Source organism: Salvelinus sp. IW2-2015, linkage group LG15 (assembly GCF_002910315.2).
Source record: "Salvelinus sp. IW2-2015 linkage group LG15, ASM291031v2, whole genome shotgun sequence".
Taxonomy (NCBI): domain Eukaryota; kingdom Metazoa; phylum Chordata; class Actinopteri; order Salmoniformes; family Salmonidae; genus Salvelinus; species Salvelinus sp. IW2-2015.
The window spans coordinates 59,244,877-59,258,160 of record NC_036855.1 but is presented as its reverse complement, the minus strand read 5'-3'; the positions used below and the strand labels follow the sequence as shown (position 1 = coordinate 59,258,160).

At 41.1% G+C, this 13,284-nt stretch overlaps 1 protein-coding gene across 1 annotated transcript in view; it reads right to left on the bottom strand.

Annotated features, from left to right (window-relative positions):
* Positions 1–719: 719 nt before the first annotated feature.
* Positions 720–13,284, bottom strand: part of LOC111974913 (polypeptide N-acetylgalactosaminyltransferase 18-like) — an 85,140-nt gene continuing 72,575 nt past the window's right edge. Inside the window, 2 exon segments of the mRNA XM_024002983.1 lie at positions 720–1,428; positions 5,319–5,483. Of these exon segments, the coding sequence (XP_023858751.1) occupies positions 1,111–1,428; positions 5,319–5,483 (483 nt within the window). The 3' untranslated portion in view covers positions 720–1,110.

The following is a 13,284-nucleotide window of genomic DNA, read 5'->3' as shown; positions in this document are numbered from 1 at the left end:
ATGAGGACTGGCATGTTGAAAACCGAATGTGCCATTCTTCTCCTCCCCTGGTACACACAACAGTCAGAATAGAAAGGCTTCGACAGAAACAAGCCCTGATTCTAGACTGGTGTCTGCTTCTACTGATATCACTCTGAGAAACTGACTAGATGTAATTTCTCAAATTTTCTCCCTGTGTGTATGTGTGTACAGTATGTGTGTGTGTGTGCGCTTGCAAAATGTTTTTGATACATTATTGCACAAAACCATAAAAGGAGTATACAGATGTAGGATATTAATTTGAAAATAGTCCTGCAGCAACAGGAAATGTGAATTATTATGTGGATAATTTTTCATTAGGGCAAATCAAGTCTGACATTTTAAAGTGGAAATTTGACACTGTAGAATACTTTTTAAACGTTGAATACACTACAAGTTCCTGCTGCTCAGCAACAAAAGAGTAATCAAATAAAGATCCTACATCTGTATGTGATCATTAATATAATTTGTGTAATCCACATCCATTAAAAAGTGAACATAAACGATTAACTTCTGTATGTTGAGAGAGCTATAACCTTAAATGCATGAGCGTAAGGGGAAAGACACACATTCATTTTGATAACATGACATTTGCCTTGTGTCACATGGGACAGACGCACATACGGGACAGCTGGTGGCGGTTTACATGGAAAGGGCACACTCAACATTGTACCATTGGGAAAAAAACACTCTACAACACATTCATATAGCATCAGTACTTTTACTGGCATATATTATAAATATTTTGAATATTTACACTTAGAAAATAGTATATTATTTCCATTTATATATACCAACATGTTGGCAATTCCCCAAAACTGTACAGCTTAATCGCATAATAAACTTATCCAACAAACCTGAGACACTAGAAGAAAAGAAAACAGCAGATAACTTTTCGTAATGCTTGCTACACAGTAGCAGTTATTTACCAAGTACAACAATGAACATATAGAACCCAGTACAACCTTCAAGTCAACAGAAAACCAACTACACTCTTAACAAAATATGTTTCATAACATTGTAGTATCTCATAATGCACAATATCAACCATCTATGGCTGATCCATAAGCTAAAGAAAATGTTTAACATTTATCATGTGATGTCAACTGGTGAACAAAAAGACATCATGGTGCTCCAATGACTGTCATTAACCACACGCCATTCTCCTTTATCCACAACAGAAAGTCCAGAGGAGCAACAGAATAAGCACCCCACCCAGTCCAGTGTGCTACAGTATATCCAGTGTTCTCTCAGAGGAGCCCATYATAGGGCACTGCCAGGCAGTGTGTTTGTGATGGACCATTTCTGTCCAGTGCATTTTTGAAGGGCCAGCTGGTACCCAAACTCGTTGTCATTGCTGGCCACCAGCTCAAGGCATCGCTTCGATTTCCTGTTCTGAATGGAACCTCCCTGAAAAGGAAAAACAGGTAGATCAAATTACAGTGGGATGCAACAGCATCATTGGTGTGCATGTCGTTGATTGCTGTGTCACCTTAACCCCACAGCGCTATGAATTAATGGACGGGGTTGATGTGTATATCTTAACAAGCACGCGCAGCTCTGTTTTTCACTGATTTCCCTTCGGCGCCAGCACTGGGGCCTTCCCAGATAGCATCAGCATGCTCACGAAGCAAGAACAACACTATCTACCATTATACTCAGTAGCACTCTCAGTAGGAATGCCAAGGTTATGTGATAACAGAAGAAGACAGCATTAGATGAGAAGAAAACATTTTCACACGTCACCTGAGAAAACAACCCTCACACTTACAGGAAAAAACTCAATCTTTGTCACCTAAGGAATCGTGTGCTTCGAAGTGTCTCTCCATCTCATCTCTCTTTCCTATCTCTTAGAGCGGAGAATCTCTCACATGTATTGGAGGCCTTAAAGCTTTGGGTTGGACTCAACTGTTGGGACCAGTGCGATGGGAGTCACTGCACAGATCAGAGAAATTCACTATCTATGTGTAACTTCAGGGCCTGCGATCAGGAAATCTCCCGTCACCTCTCAGTCAGGAGAAGGACAACTCAAACTGGAAAGGCAACCGTTTTAAAATGGGCTTTCGTTCTGGTTCAAGATTAGATGCTCTAATAAGAAAGATTCTAGGGCATGTTAAGGTTCAGAAATTCAGACCAATACACATCCTTAAGATTTGCACTTACCAATTAATAATTAAGAGGACATTTTATGAGGGATTAATATGTGGAGTCAACAACCACCTCTAAGCAATCTCATTGTCAACTTGCCATTAATGTTTTGTTGCACATACAGCATACTGAGGATTTGGTCAGGTTAATTTGAAAGTGAATAAATCAAAATGACAGAGTCTAGTTGATGTCACTCTGACTCAGGATATGATAGGTTTTCATTAGAATAGAATACTGTATATTTAGTTAAGAGTGCTTGTCAGGTCTTGCATGCCTAAAAGCTATGGAACGAAACAATTATATGCTTGAGTGCATTCTGTAAAATACATGGGGGACGGATACAGTTTACATATTCACTAATAGTTTTTCATCAGTAATCAACATCTCCACGTGTAGTACTGGTTGTCAGATGTACGGTAGCATGAAATATAACATGGTGGATTCCATATGTTCAACCAAATGAAAAAAAACAGCCATTAGATACACCTCATTGGCCACATGGTGCATATAGCCTGGAATGAGTCCAAGGAAAACAACATTACCTGCAAATAAGATATGACAAAGAAAACAAAGAGCTACACAATACAGTAGAACCAAAAAGTCCCATATGAAAAAAGTTGTACATGTACATTTTTCTTATCATTGCTGCTGTATTTATTTCAGCTCATCAATTGTTAAGACTGTGCTTAGACATCTGAAGTTGTTTCAAAATATAAAACAATAAATTCATTTTCATTCTGTCATTATCATACTTTGCCAGAGGCGCTTCCTGAAATATTTACGAGGCATCTACCAAACTGCTAAAACACGCATTTATTTACAGAAAATATTAATAATTTCATCCTGATTCTACTCATATTTGCAAGATTACCATCTTGCAGCAGGGAGCCTGCCAAGTTACCCTGGGGCTTCGGCATAATGTTCTTGACCTGATGTTTTGGCTATACATGGCTAAATAGCAAACATTTTCTGAGGCAGTTGAATTCCAGTGAGTCACTGAACACTTCAGAACAATTTCACACAAGAACAAATATCAGCATTACTCAGCCTTTCTCTATCTGGGAAGTCAACATCAAAATATTTTAAACACCAATAACCATTATAACCTTCAGGGTGCTTAAAAAGCCTGCGTTCTCTCCAGGAGAGGCTGCATTACAATACGAGGCCTGAGGTTGAATTCTGTACTGGCAGAGGACCAGTCCTGTTTGCTCCCTGTGCTTGATCCCGTGGGCTGCTGCAAAACCAACATATTGATTTGCTATAGAGAGTGAACCAGTGAGCCAGAATGATAATGGTCCTGGGTTCACAAGCAGCGGTGAAAGGTTAACCAACTCTCCTGTGTTCTTTCATCTAATTGATTATTTTTGAGTGAACAGTTTGGGAGTCTGTGTGTGCATGCATGTGTTTATGTGTTGTGTTACATAAGGAGATAGGAAGTATTTACAGTGCGTAGGCCAACATGAGAGGTAGAAGATACACCATGTAGTAGAAAAGCACAAAGGATAGTAGAAAACAGAAGCACTTGGGAAGGTGACGTCATCAAGTCAGTGAAAGCACTGAGGATGAACAGAAAGCTAATTAGATGTGTTTAATCAGCGTGTTAAGACTGTCTCCCAAGCAGGGCTCTTTACACCTAAACCCTCTGTGTCTCCATACTACAGCCCACGCTACAGCCACCTTAACTGCTGACAAAACCTTTACAAATACAAAAACACCCACTTCTTTCCTTCTGCTTCTTAAGATACATCACAATTATTTCACTTGTTGAATTTCCACTATAAGGCTCTAAAGCGAAGAAAAGTCACAAAATTGTAAGGCACATTCAACCACAGAGACATTCATTGATTGCTGCTCTTCTCCTCCTCTCCATCTCGTAGAATTTAAGTGTGGTAACACTTAAGCTAGAATGGGAATAGGAACATTCCTCCTCGCTACAGCACTGTACAACCCTATGCTTGAGTTGTATCGATGCATTCTACTTCCTTTTAAGGTAAAACACATTTCACACTATGTCTAGCAGAAATGTGATCAATAATGCATGGTGTCTGACTCCATTCCTTCTTAAATTATACAATGCTAAACCAAGAAACCACCTACAGAAGAGTCATGTAGATATGTGACACGTGAGACGAAGCATTTCAATTATTTTACACCGCAGAGCTACCTATACTTCAGTGAAACCAGGTCAGTACATTCTAGACACAGTTCCATCAACAATGATCTCTCCAACATAATCAAAGAAAAATTGCATTAAGATGTAAAACCGTGCTTGGCAGCATTTCAATAAAAACTTTTGAACGGAACATACAACATGATTTCCTTCTCAGTGAGTTCACAAGGTATCACACTAATGTCAAAACTATAGACGCAAATAGGTTGAATCCAATATTGACAATACTTTGACTTAGGAGTTTTTGTGCTAGAGATTCAACCAATCCAGGCATTTGACATACAGTACATACTACTGTATAGTATGTTTTCAATGTCTCACTCCTTGTCATTTTTTGGGGGGATAAGGTACAGAACCTACAAGTTTGTAACTTGTGCGGGCATCCACCCAAAATAAATAAGTGATCCACCAATGGAGAGAAAAAATACATCTTTATCTGTAAACACAATTCCTAGAAGTTGAATTCAAGGTTAGCACCCCACTATTGAGTGGATATTTTGAGTGCATACGTTATGACGACACCGAACATGATCAGAACGGTTTTAATTGCACCTTCAAAACTTCAGATGGGTGAAGCACTCTTCAGGCCATGTTGATGTGGCCCTCATTACAGGCCACTGTGCTCAGTGAGCCAGTCCAATAATGAAGACAGAGAGAGTCATTATGATGTATTTACTGTTCACGTATAAATGGTTTGGAGGAATGTGGAGAGGTCTGTGGACCGTAAAACTCTTATTCCTGTGACACTCCTTAATGAGACCAACCCAACCACACTGAGCAACTGAGCCATGGACTTCTGTGAATATTACACCCTAAAATGTACCCAAGATATCTACCTCCACTTGTGCCACATTTACTAATGGTCCAACTCCCTTGCAACAAAGTAGCAATTTAGATCATTGACCTGCCATTTTCTATCGCTTGCTGGTCTATTTTCAGTGAGCAGTCTGAGTGTGTTGGTCAGGTCTGTATGGTTTCTTACCTGAGTAAATAGCCAGTGGAGCTTCATGCGCTTGGCTGTGGCGTAGCTACACTCGATGAGGCGCGGTCGGCTGTTCACATCCACCAGGCACTTGTTGTCATCGTCATCGATGGTGGGACTGAGCACCCCTACATGTAACTGCTGAGTGCTGGTGTAGTACACATTCTGGAATGACAGAAGAGACAGCACATACATACGCTACTGAGAGCTGGAAGGCATTCAAGCATTTCACAAAATGTTGATTTGTTTTAGGCTTTTCACTAGGACTTACATCACCCATATGGCATGTCTATTCATGCAGCTAACCTCACTGGACTGAAGCACAGGGCAGGAAATGGCACAGTGTGGGAAATGGCTTATTGTTTATGGAGAGGTGCGCACTCCATCAACAATTCAAGTCGACCAGCTAAACCCAAACACTTCTAATTGCACTCTCTGATGCGGTCCTTCCAGCCCGTATTTTCCAAGGGCACTTGAGTGCCCATATTTAGCCAACAGGCCGTAAAACACCAGTGGCAGGAAAAAGCATCTGTTTGAACTGAGCAGCAGAGTGAGTTGTGTGTGCTACAGATGGCAGCTACATCTGTGCTCTGACTATCACCGTGCATATGAGGGATGAGGAGGCTTGTCTGCACATGTGGGGTAGCTAGAACCCTGGGAGAGGCAGGGGAATGTAAGAGCTGGATGGGCGGGAGGACATCACAGCTGGATAGGGGTGGGGATGAAGGCGGTAGGTAGCACAGGGTTACATTAGGAGGGGTTTACTGCTACCTTGTCGCTCGCAAACAGTTGTCATAAATACACTGTCACCTTGAAAACTATCCCATCAATCTTACAGGTAGAATACATCTCTATAGAATGACATGGCTGCCAAAGTTTTTGTATTTATTTTCGGTAATACCAATTACCCCACCACCGACATTCTTTAAAAAAGTATACTCGGTCATAGAATGAAAATGAAAAAGTGTTACCTCTTCCTAAGTCCGAGGATGGTTTTAACCTTCCAGACTCGGAATTATATCAACTCGCCACCCAAGGCTTTTACTTGCCACATATAGTTAAATGCACTAAAGAGGAACAATGGGTACATATTAAAGATGCACATGCTCATCTCCATAATCTTTTTACTTGTCTATTTTCAAAGGATAAAGCTAAGAACATTAACAACTTCATAGATAAGAACACTATAACGATATGGAAGAAAATGAAACATTTTACAAGAACCAATATCACTCTCTAGAAACACAACCTTATGGAACAATCCTTGGACAGCTTTTCACAATTCATTGAAAAATAGGCCCACATGGAAAACTAAAGGCAGAGAAACGGTAAATGACTTGGTAACAGGAAATACATTTATTTCCATGACAGAATTTCAAAGTAATTTTGCACTGACAAATGTAGATAGTTTCAAACAATTCACCGCTTTATTGTCTACGTTTTGATCCAAAACGGATCTTCGTCAGGTCAAACAGACAGTGCTGACATCCCTATCATCCAATACATTTGCATACGCAGGATCTGTAGTACACAGAGTGACTATGACAAACAAGACGACTGTCTGGATGAGCTTTTCAGACAGCAGGGTTACCCAGAGGAATGGCTGCATGACGCAAGGGATGATAAAAAAAATGACCCAAAATGACATCCTCACACCCAAATCACCCCGCCCCCCCTGACCAACGAGTTCAGAGTTTCCTTCAATACTCCCCACTTGGCAAACAGTTTGACCATATCACAAAAAAACAATGGCACATTTTGAGCCCTGATTCACAACTGGAAAATACGTTTTTTTTGAACCCCCTAGTCTTTCGACGCTCCCCCAACAACAGTCAAATGGTGGTGGCGTCTGATCTTCCACCGGTGCCACGTAGCACCTTCCTAGACAATGTGCTGGACGGTAATTACAGATGTGGCCGATGTACCCAGTGTAACTTTACGAACAATGCACAGTGTTCAATCACATATCATGACCAAGGCCATTAAGATCAAGGGCATCATTACGTGTTCCACCAAAAATTTGAAACAAGGATAGCAGAACACAAGAGTAATATCAGGACTCTTGATCAGAGAAACCCTGTGGCTGTGGATTTCATGGAGTGCTGAGATACATTGGTATCGAACATGTTAAGACTCTTAGGAGGGGGGCAGGGGGGAGATAGTGATAATCTATTAATATGAAGAGAATTGTATTGGATTCACTATTTGTCAGCCATGTCTCCTAAAGGTCTGAACCAAGAGTTTGATATCAGACCTTTACTTACATGAATATGTCACGTTGATTTGTCCTACCATATTGGTCTCAACTTGGTCATTTTGTACATATTAGATTTTTTGTAACTACTGATATTAAATTATTAGAGGTACACAAGTTGTTTTTGAAATAGGTCACTAATTATATCTATGGCCACTGCGCGTTCCGCGTGTAATGGTTAAATGAGCGGGTATTCCAACAGTTTCCCTACGTAATCTCATTACTGTTGCCTAGGTTTTAACTTGGACCCTTTTGTATGCATATAATACTTTATGACCATATGTACAGTACCTATGTGCAAAAGTGAATTTAATGGTTTCCACACCCACCATGTGCGTAATGGTCATGTGAGGTGAAATGTGTATATTTTGGGATGTGAGCACTCAGTCTGTTTGACCTGACGAATATCCGTTTTGGATCGAAACGTAGTCCATAAAGCGGTGAATTGGGAGCAGAAACAGTGTGCGGGCCTTAAGGTTCTTTACTGGACGATTATTTTCTCATCACTCATCTTGAAAACATTTATACTATAAACTTGGAAGTCAATCAATCTGCCATCTTTGACACAATGGAAAAAAAATAAACATTTATTATTGAAATAGCATGGGTGACCAAGAAAAACGAATTGGTACAATTTAAGGCCATTTGCCAAACAATAATGCAGGCACTAGGGATGGGGGTGTGAGCATGCGGATCTCGATATATAAGATGGAGCCATTGTTTGTGTGTGTCTAAGTTGATGATCGTATGTATAAGTTTGTTAAAAAATAAAAAAAAATAAAAAGGGAAAATAAAATATTATAACAAAAAAATGTAACCTATCATTCAGTCCCTCACCATCAGTGGGAGGTAAAGCAGGAAGAAAACGGCATCTGTAGTGGTGTGAAATTAAAACGGATTCTAAAAGGAGTAACAGCACTGTAACCCGACAACTATTCAACAGAGACATTTGAACAGATTTCTAACATTAATGAGTTCTTAAATTAGCCTGCTCTCGGGATGTGAGATTTGGTGTCATGTTTTCTCTGGAGTTATTTGTTAAGAAAAGTGTGCAAGGCATCTTGGGAAAGATCAGCTCCGACTGGCTTTCTTTCTTGTAAGAGATCACAGGAGATTCCTCCAGAGCTTTAATTTGTAAACCAGCGTAAAAATCCATACAGGTGCAATGAGTGTGAATGGTTTACCATGGAGATGTTTGAATAGGCAAGGATGATAGTGGATGCAACTTTTAGCTTCCCTTTCAAGAATTAGACCACTTTTTACTACACATCTGGCTAAAAGATTACTGTAGCTCTGTTGGCATAACTTTTATAGATAACGTTGACACCTTTTGGAAACAGAATATACTCTACAGGAATGCCGGAGTCCATCCAAATCATCTTGGTGCTTGGACCCTGTCCTCCCATTTCAAGGCTGCGTTGAGACAATGATTTATCAGTGACCCAAGCCCTGCTCAGATAATCCCTACCATTGTGTTGCTGAGATGTCGTAGTGCTGCTGCAAATGTACAGTTTCCCAAGAAAGTTATCAGTCTTAATGTAAGTAACCTAATTTATGTTCCTCTAACTCCCCTGAATGCCTCCGTCAATCTGACAGCTATTGTCAGCAGTAATCATGAACCGGAGTTATGCTGTTAGCACTGATACGGTTTGCCCTAGTAGGAAGCCCACTGTGAGCAGTTCACCTGCACTATCAGCTCAAATATAAATATCACTGTCATGTCTACCTCTGGTAATCCTCCCAGTAAAGCAATGAAAACAATAACGCAAAAAAGAAAAGTGTTGAAAATAGCCCACATTACCATACTGTATGTAGCCAAAGAAACAAGGTTGATGAAATCAATACCTTGTTAGTAACAGATAGCATTAATACACTGGCTATCTCTGAAACTCACTTAGATAATTCCTTTGATGATACAGTGGTAGCAATACTTGGCTAGAAAATATACAGAAGAGGCAGGAATACCAATGGGGGAGGTGTTGCTGTTTATATTTAGAGTCATATTACTTTAAAACTTAGAGACTCTCATTTCAAATGCTGTTTGTTGAAGTAATATGGCAACAGCTTCACTTGCCTCACCTAATGCCTATTATTGTGGGAAGTTGCTATAGATCACTAAGTACTAACAGTCAGTATCTGGATAATATGTGTGATATCAACAGAGATATTTTCTGGGTGACCTAAATATTAACTTTCATCAAGCTGTCCACTCAAAAAAAAGCTTCAAACTGTAACCAGTGCCTGCAACCTGGTTCAGGCTATCAGTCAACCTACCAGGGTATTTACAGAAATCTGCTCTAAACTGGATGTAGTGATCATAGTAGCCATATCTAAGAAAAACAACGTGTGGGCCTAATATAGTGTTTCACTAATCCTAGTAAAAATTCCCTGTCTTAGGTCAGTCAGGATCACCACTTTATTTAAGAATGTGAAATGTCAGAATAATAGTAGAGAGAATGATTTATTTATTTCATCACATTCCCAGTGGGTCAGAAGTTTACATACACTCAATTAGTAGCATTGCCTTTAAATTGTTTAACTTGGGTCAAACGTGACCCAAACCTGAATTTTGGCCCATTCCTCCTGACAGAGCTGGTGTAACTGAGTCAGGTTTGTAGGCCTCCTTGCTCGCACAAGCTTTTTCAGTTTGTCCACAAATGTTCTATAGGATTGAGGTCAGGGCTTTGTGATGGCCACTCCAATACCTTGACTTTGATGATCTTCAGCCATTTTGCCACAACTTTGGTAGTATAATTGGGGCCATTGTCCATTTGGAAGACCCATTTGCGACCAAGCTTTAACTTCCTGACTGATGTCTTGAGATGTTGCTTCAATATATCCACATCATTCCTCCCCCATGATGCCATCTATTTTGTGAAGTGCACCAGTCCCTCCTACTGCAAAGCACCTCCACAACATTTTTTAATTTTTTTTTTTTTATTTCACTTTATTTAACCAGTAGGCTAGTTGAGAACAAGTTCTCATTTGCAACTGCGACCTGGCCAAGATAAAGCATAGCAGTGTGAACAGACAACACAGAGTTACACATGGAGTAAACAATAAACTAGTCAATAACATGGTAGAAAAAAAAAGAGAATCTATATCCAATGTGTGCAAAAGGCATGAGGTAGGCAATAAATCAAATATTACTTTTAGCAGATTAACACTGGAGTGATAAATCATCAGATGATCATGTGCAAGAAGAGATACTGGTGTGCAAAAGAGCAGAAAAGTAAATAAATAAGCAGTATGGGGGGTGAGGTAGGTAAATTGGGTGGTGTAGTTTACAGATGGACTATGTCAGCTGCAGCGATCGGTTAGCTGCTCGGATAGCAGATTTTTAGTTGTTGAGGGAGATAAAGTCTCCAACTTCAGAGATTTTTGCAATTCGTTCCAGTCGCAGGCAGCGAGAACTGGAAGGAAAGGCGTCCAAATGAGGTTTTGGCTTTAGGGATGATCAGTGAGATACACCTGCTGGAGCGCGTGCTGCGGGTGGGTGTAGCCATCGTGACCAGTGAACTGAGATAAGGCGGCACTTTACCTAGCATAGCCTTGTAGATGCCTGGAGCCAGTGGTCTGACGACGAACATGTAGCGAGGGCCAGCCGACTAGGGCATACAGGTCGCAGTGGTGGTCGTATAAGGTGCTTTAGTAACAAAAACGAATGGCACTGTGATAAACTGCATCCAGTTTGCTGAGTGAGTATTGGAAGCTATTTTGTAGATGACATCGCGCGAAGTCGAGGATCGGTAGGATAGTCAGTTTTACTAGGGTAAGTTTGGCGGCGTGAGTGAAGGAGGCTTTGTTGCGGAATAGAAAGCCGATTCTTGATTTGATTTGGATTGGAGATGTTTGTATGAGTCTGGAAGGAGAGTTTGCAGTCTAGCCAGACACCTAGGTACTTATAGATGTCCACATATTCTAGGTCGGAACCGGCCAGGGTGGTGATGCTAGTCGGGCGTGCGGGTGCAGGCAGCGAACGGTTGAAAAGCATGCATTTGGTTTTACTAGGTTTAAGAGCAGTTGGAGGCCACGGAAGGAGTTGTTGTATGGCATTGAAGCTCGTTTGGAGGTTAGATAGCACAGTGCCCAGGAAGGCCGAAGTATATAGAATGGTGTCGTCTGCGTAGAGGTGGATCAGGAGATCGCCCGCAGCAAGAGCAACATCATTGATGTATACAGAGAAAAGAGTCGGCCGAGAATTGAACCCTGTGGTACCCCATAGAGACTGCCAGAGGACCGGACAACATGCCCTCCGATTTGACACCTGACTCTGTCTGCAAAGTAGTTGTGAAACAGGCAAGGCAGTCATTAGAAAAACCGAGGCTACTGAAGTCTGCCGATAAGATATGGTGATTGACAGAGTCGAAAGCTTGGCAGGTCGATGAAGACGGCTGCACAGTAATGTCTTTTATCGATGGCGGTTTAGATTATCGTTTAGTACCTTGAGCGTGGCTGAGGTGCACCCGTGACCGCGTCGGAAACGCGGATTGCACAGCGGAGAAGGTACGGTGGGATTCGAGATGGTCAGTGATCTGTTTGTTGACTGATGATGCTGGGTTGAGGTCGGGTGATGCTGCCACCCCCTTGCTTCATGGTTGGGATGGTGTTCTTCAGCTTGCAAGCCTCCCCCCTTTTCCTCCAAAAATAACAATGGTCATTATGGCCAAACAGTTCTGTTTTTGTTTCAACAGACCAGAGGACATTTCTCCAAAAAGTACGATCTTTGTCCACATGTGCAGTTGCAAACTGTAGTCTGGCTTTTTTATGGCGGTTTTGGAGCAGTGGCTTCTTCCTTGTTGAGCGGCCTTTCAGGTTATGTCGATGTAGGACTCGTTTTACTATGGATATAGATACTTTTGTACCCGTTTCCTCCAGCATCGTCACAAGGACCTTTGCTGTTGTTCTGGTATTGATTTGCAGTTTTCGCACCAAAATACGTTCATCTCTAGAAGACAGAACGCGTCTCCTTCCTGAGCGGTATGATGGCTGCGTGGTTCCATGGTGTTTATACTTGCGTACTATTGTTTGTACAGATGAATGTGGTACATTCAGGCATTTGGAAATTGCTCCCAAGGATGAACCAGTCCTGTGGAGGTCTACAATTTTCTTTCTGAGGTCTTGGCTGATTCCTTTTGATTTTCTCATGATGTCAAGCAAAGAGGCACTGAGTTTGAAGGTAGGCCTTGAAATGCATCCACAGGTACACCTCCAATTGACTCAAATGATGTCAATTAGCCTGTCAGACGCTTCTAAAGCCATGACATAATTTTCTGGAATTTTCCAAGCTGTTTAAAGGCACAGTCAACTTAGTGTATGTAAACTTCTGACCCACTGGAATTGTGATGCAGTGAATTATAAGTGAAATAATATGTCTGGAAACAATTGTTGGAAAAATGTATTTTTTCATGCACAAAGTAGATGTCCTAACTGTCTTCCCAAAACCATAGTTAGTTAACAAGAAATTTGTGGAGTGGTTGAAAACGAGATTTAATGACTCCATCCTAGGTGTATGTAAACTTCTGACTTCAACTGTACATATCCCAACCAGAAGCCATGGATTACAGGCAACATCCGCACCGAGCTAAAGGCTAGAGCTGCCGCTTCCAAGGAGTGGGACACTAATCCGGGCGCTTATAAGAAATCCTGCTATGCCCTCAGACGAACCATCAAACACGCAAAAAAGTGAACACAGGACTAAGATTGAATCCT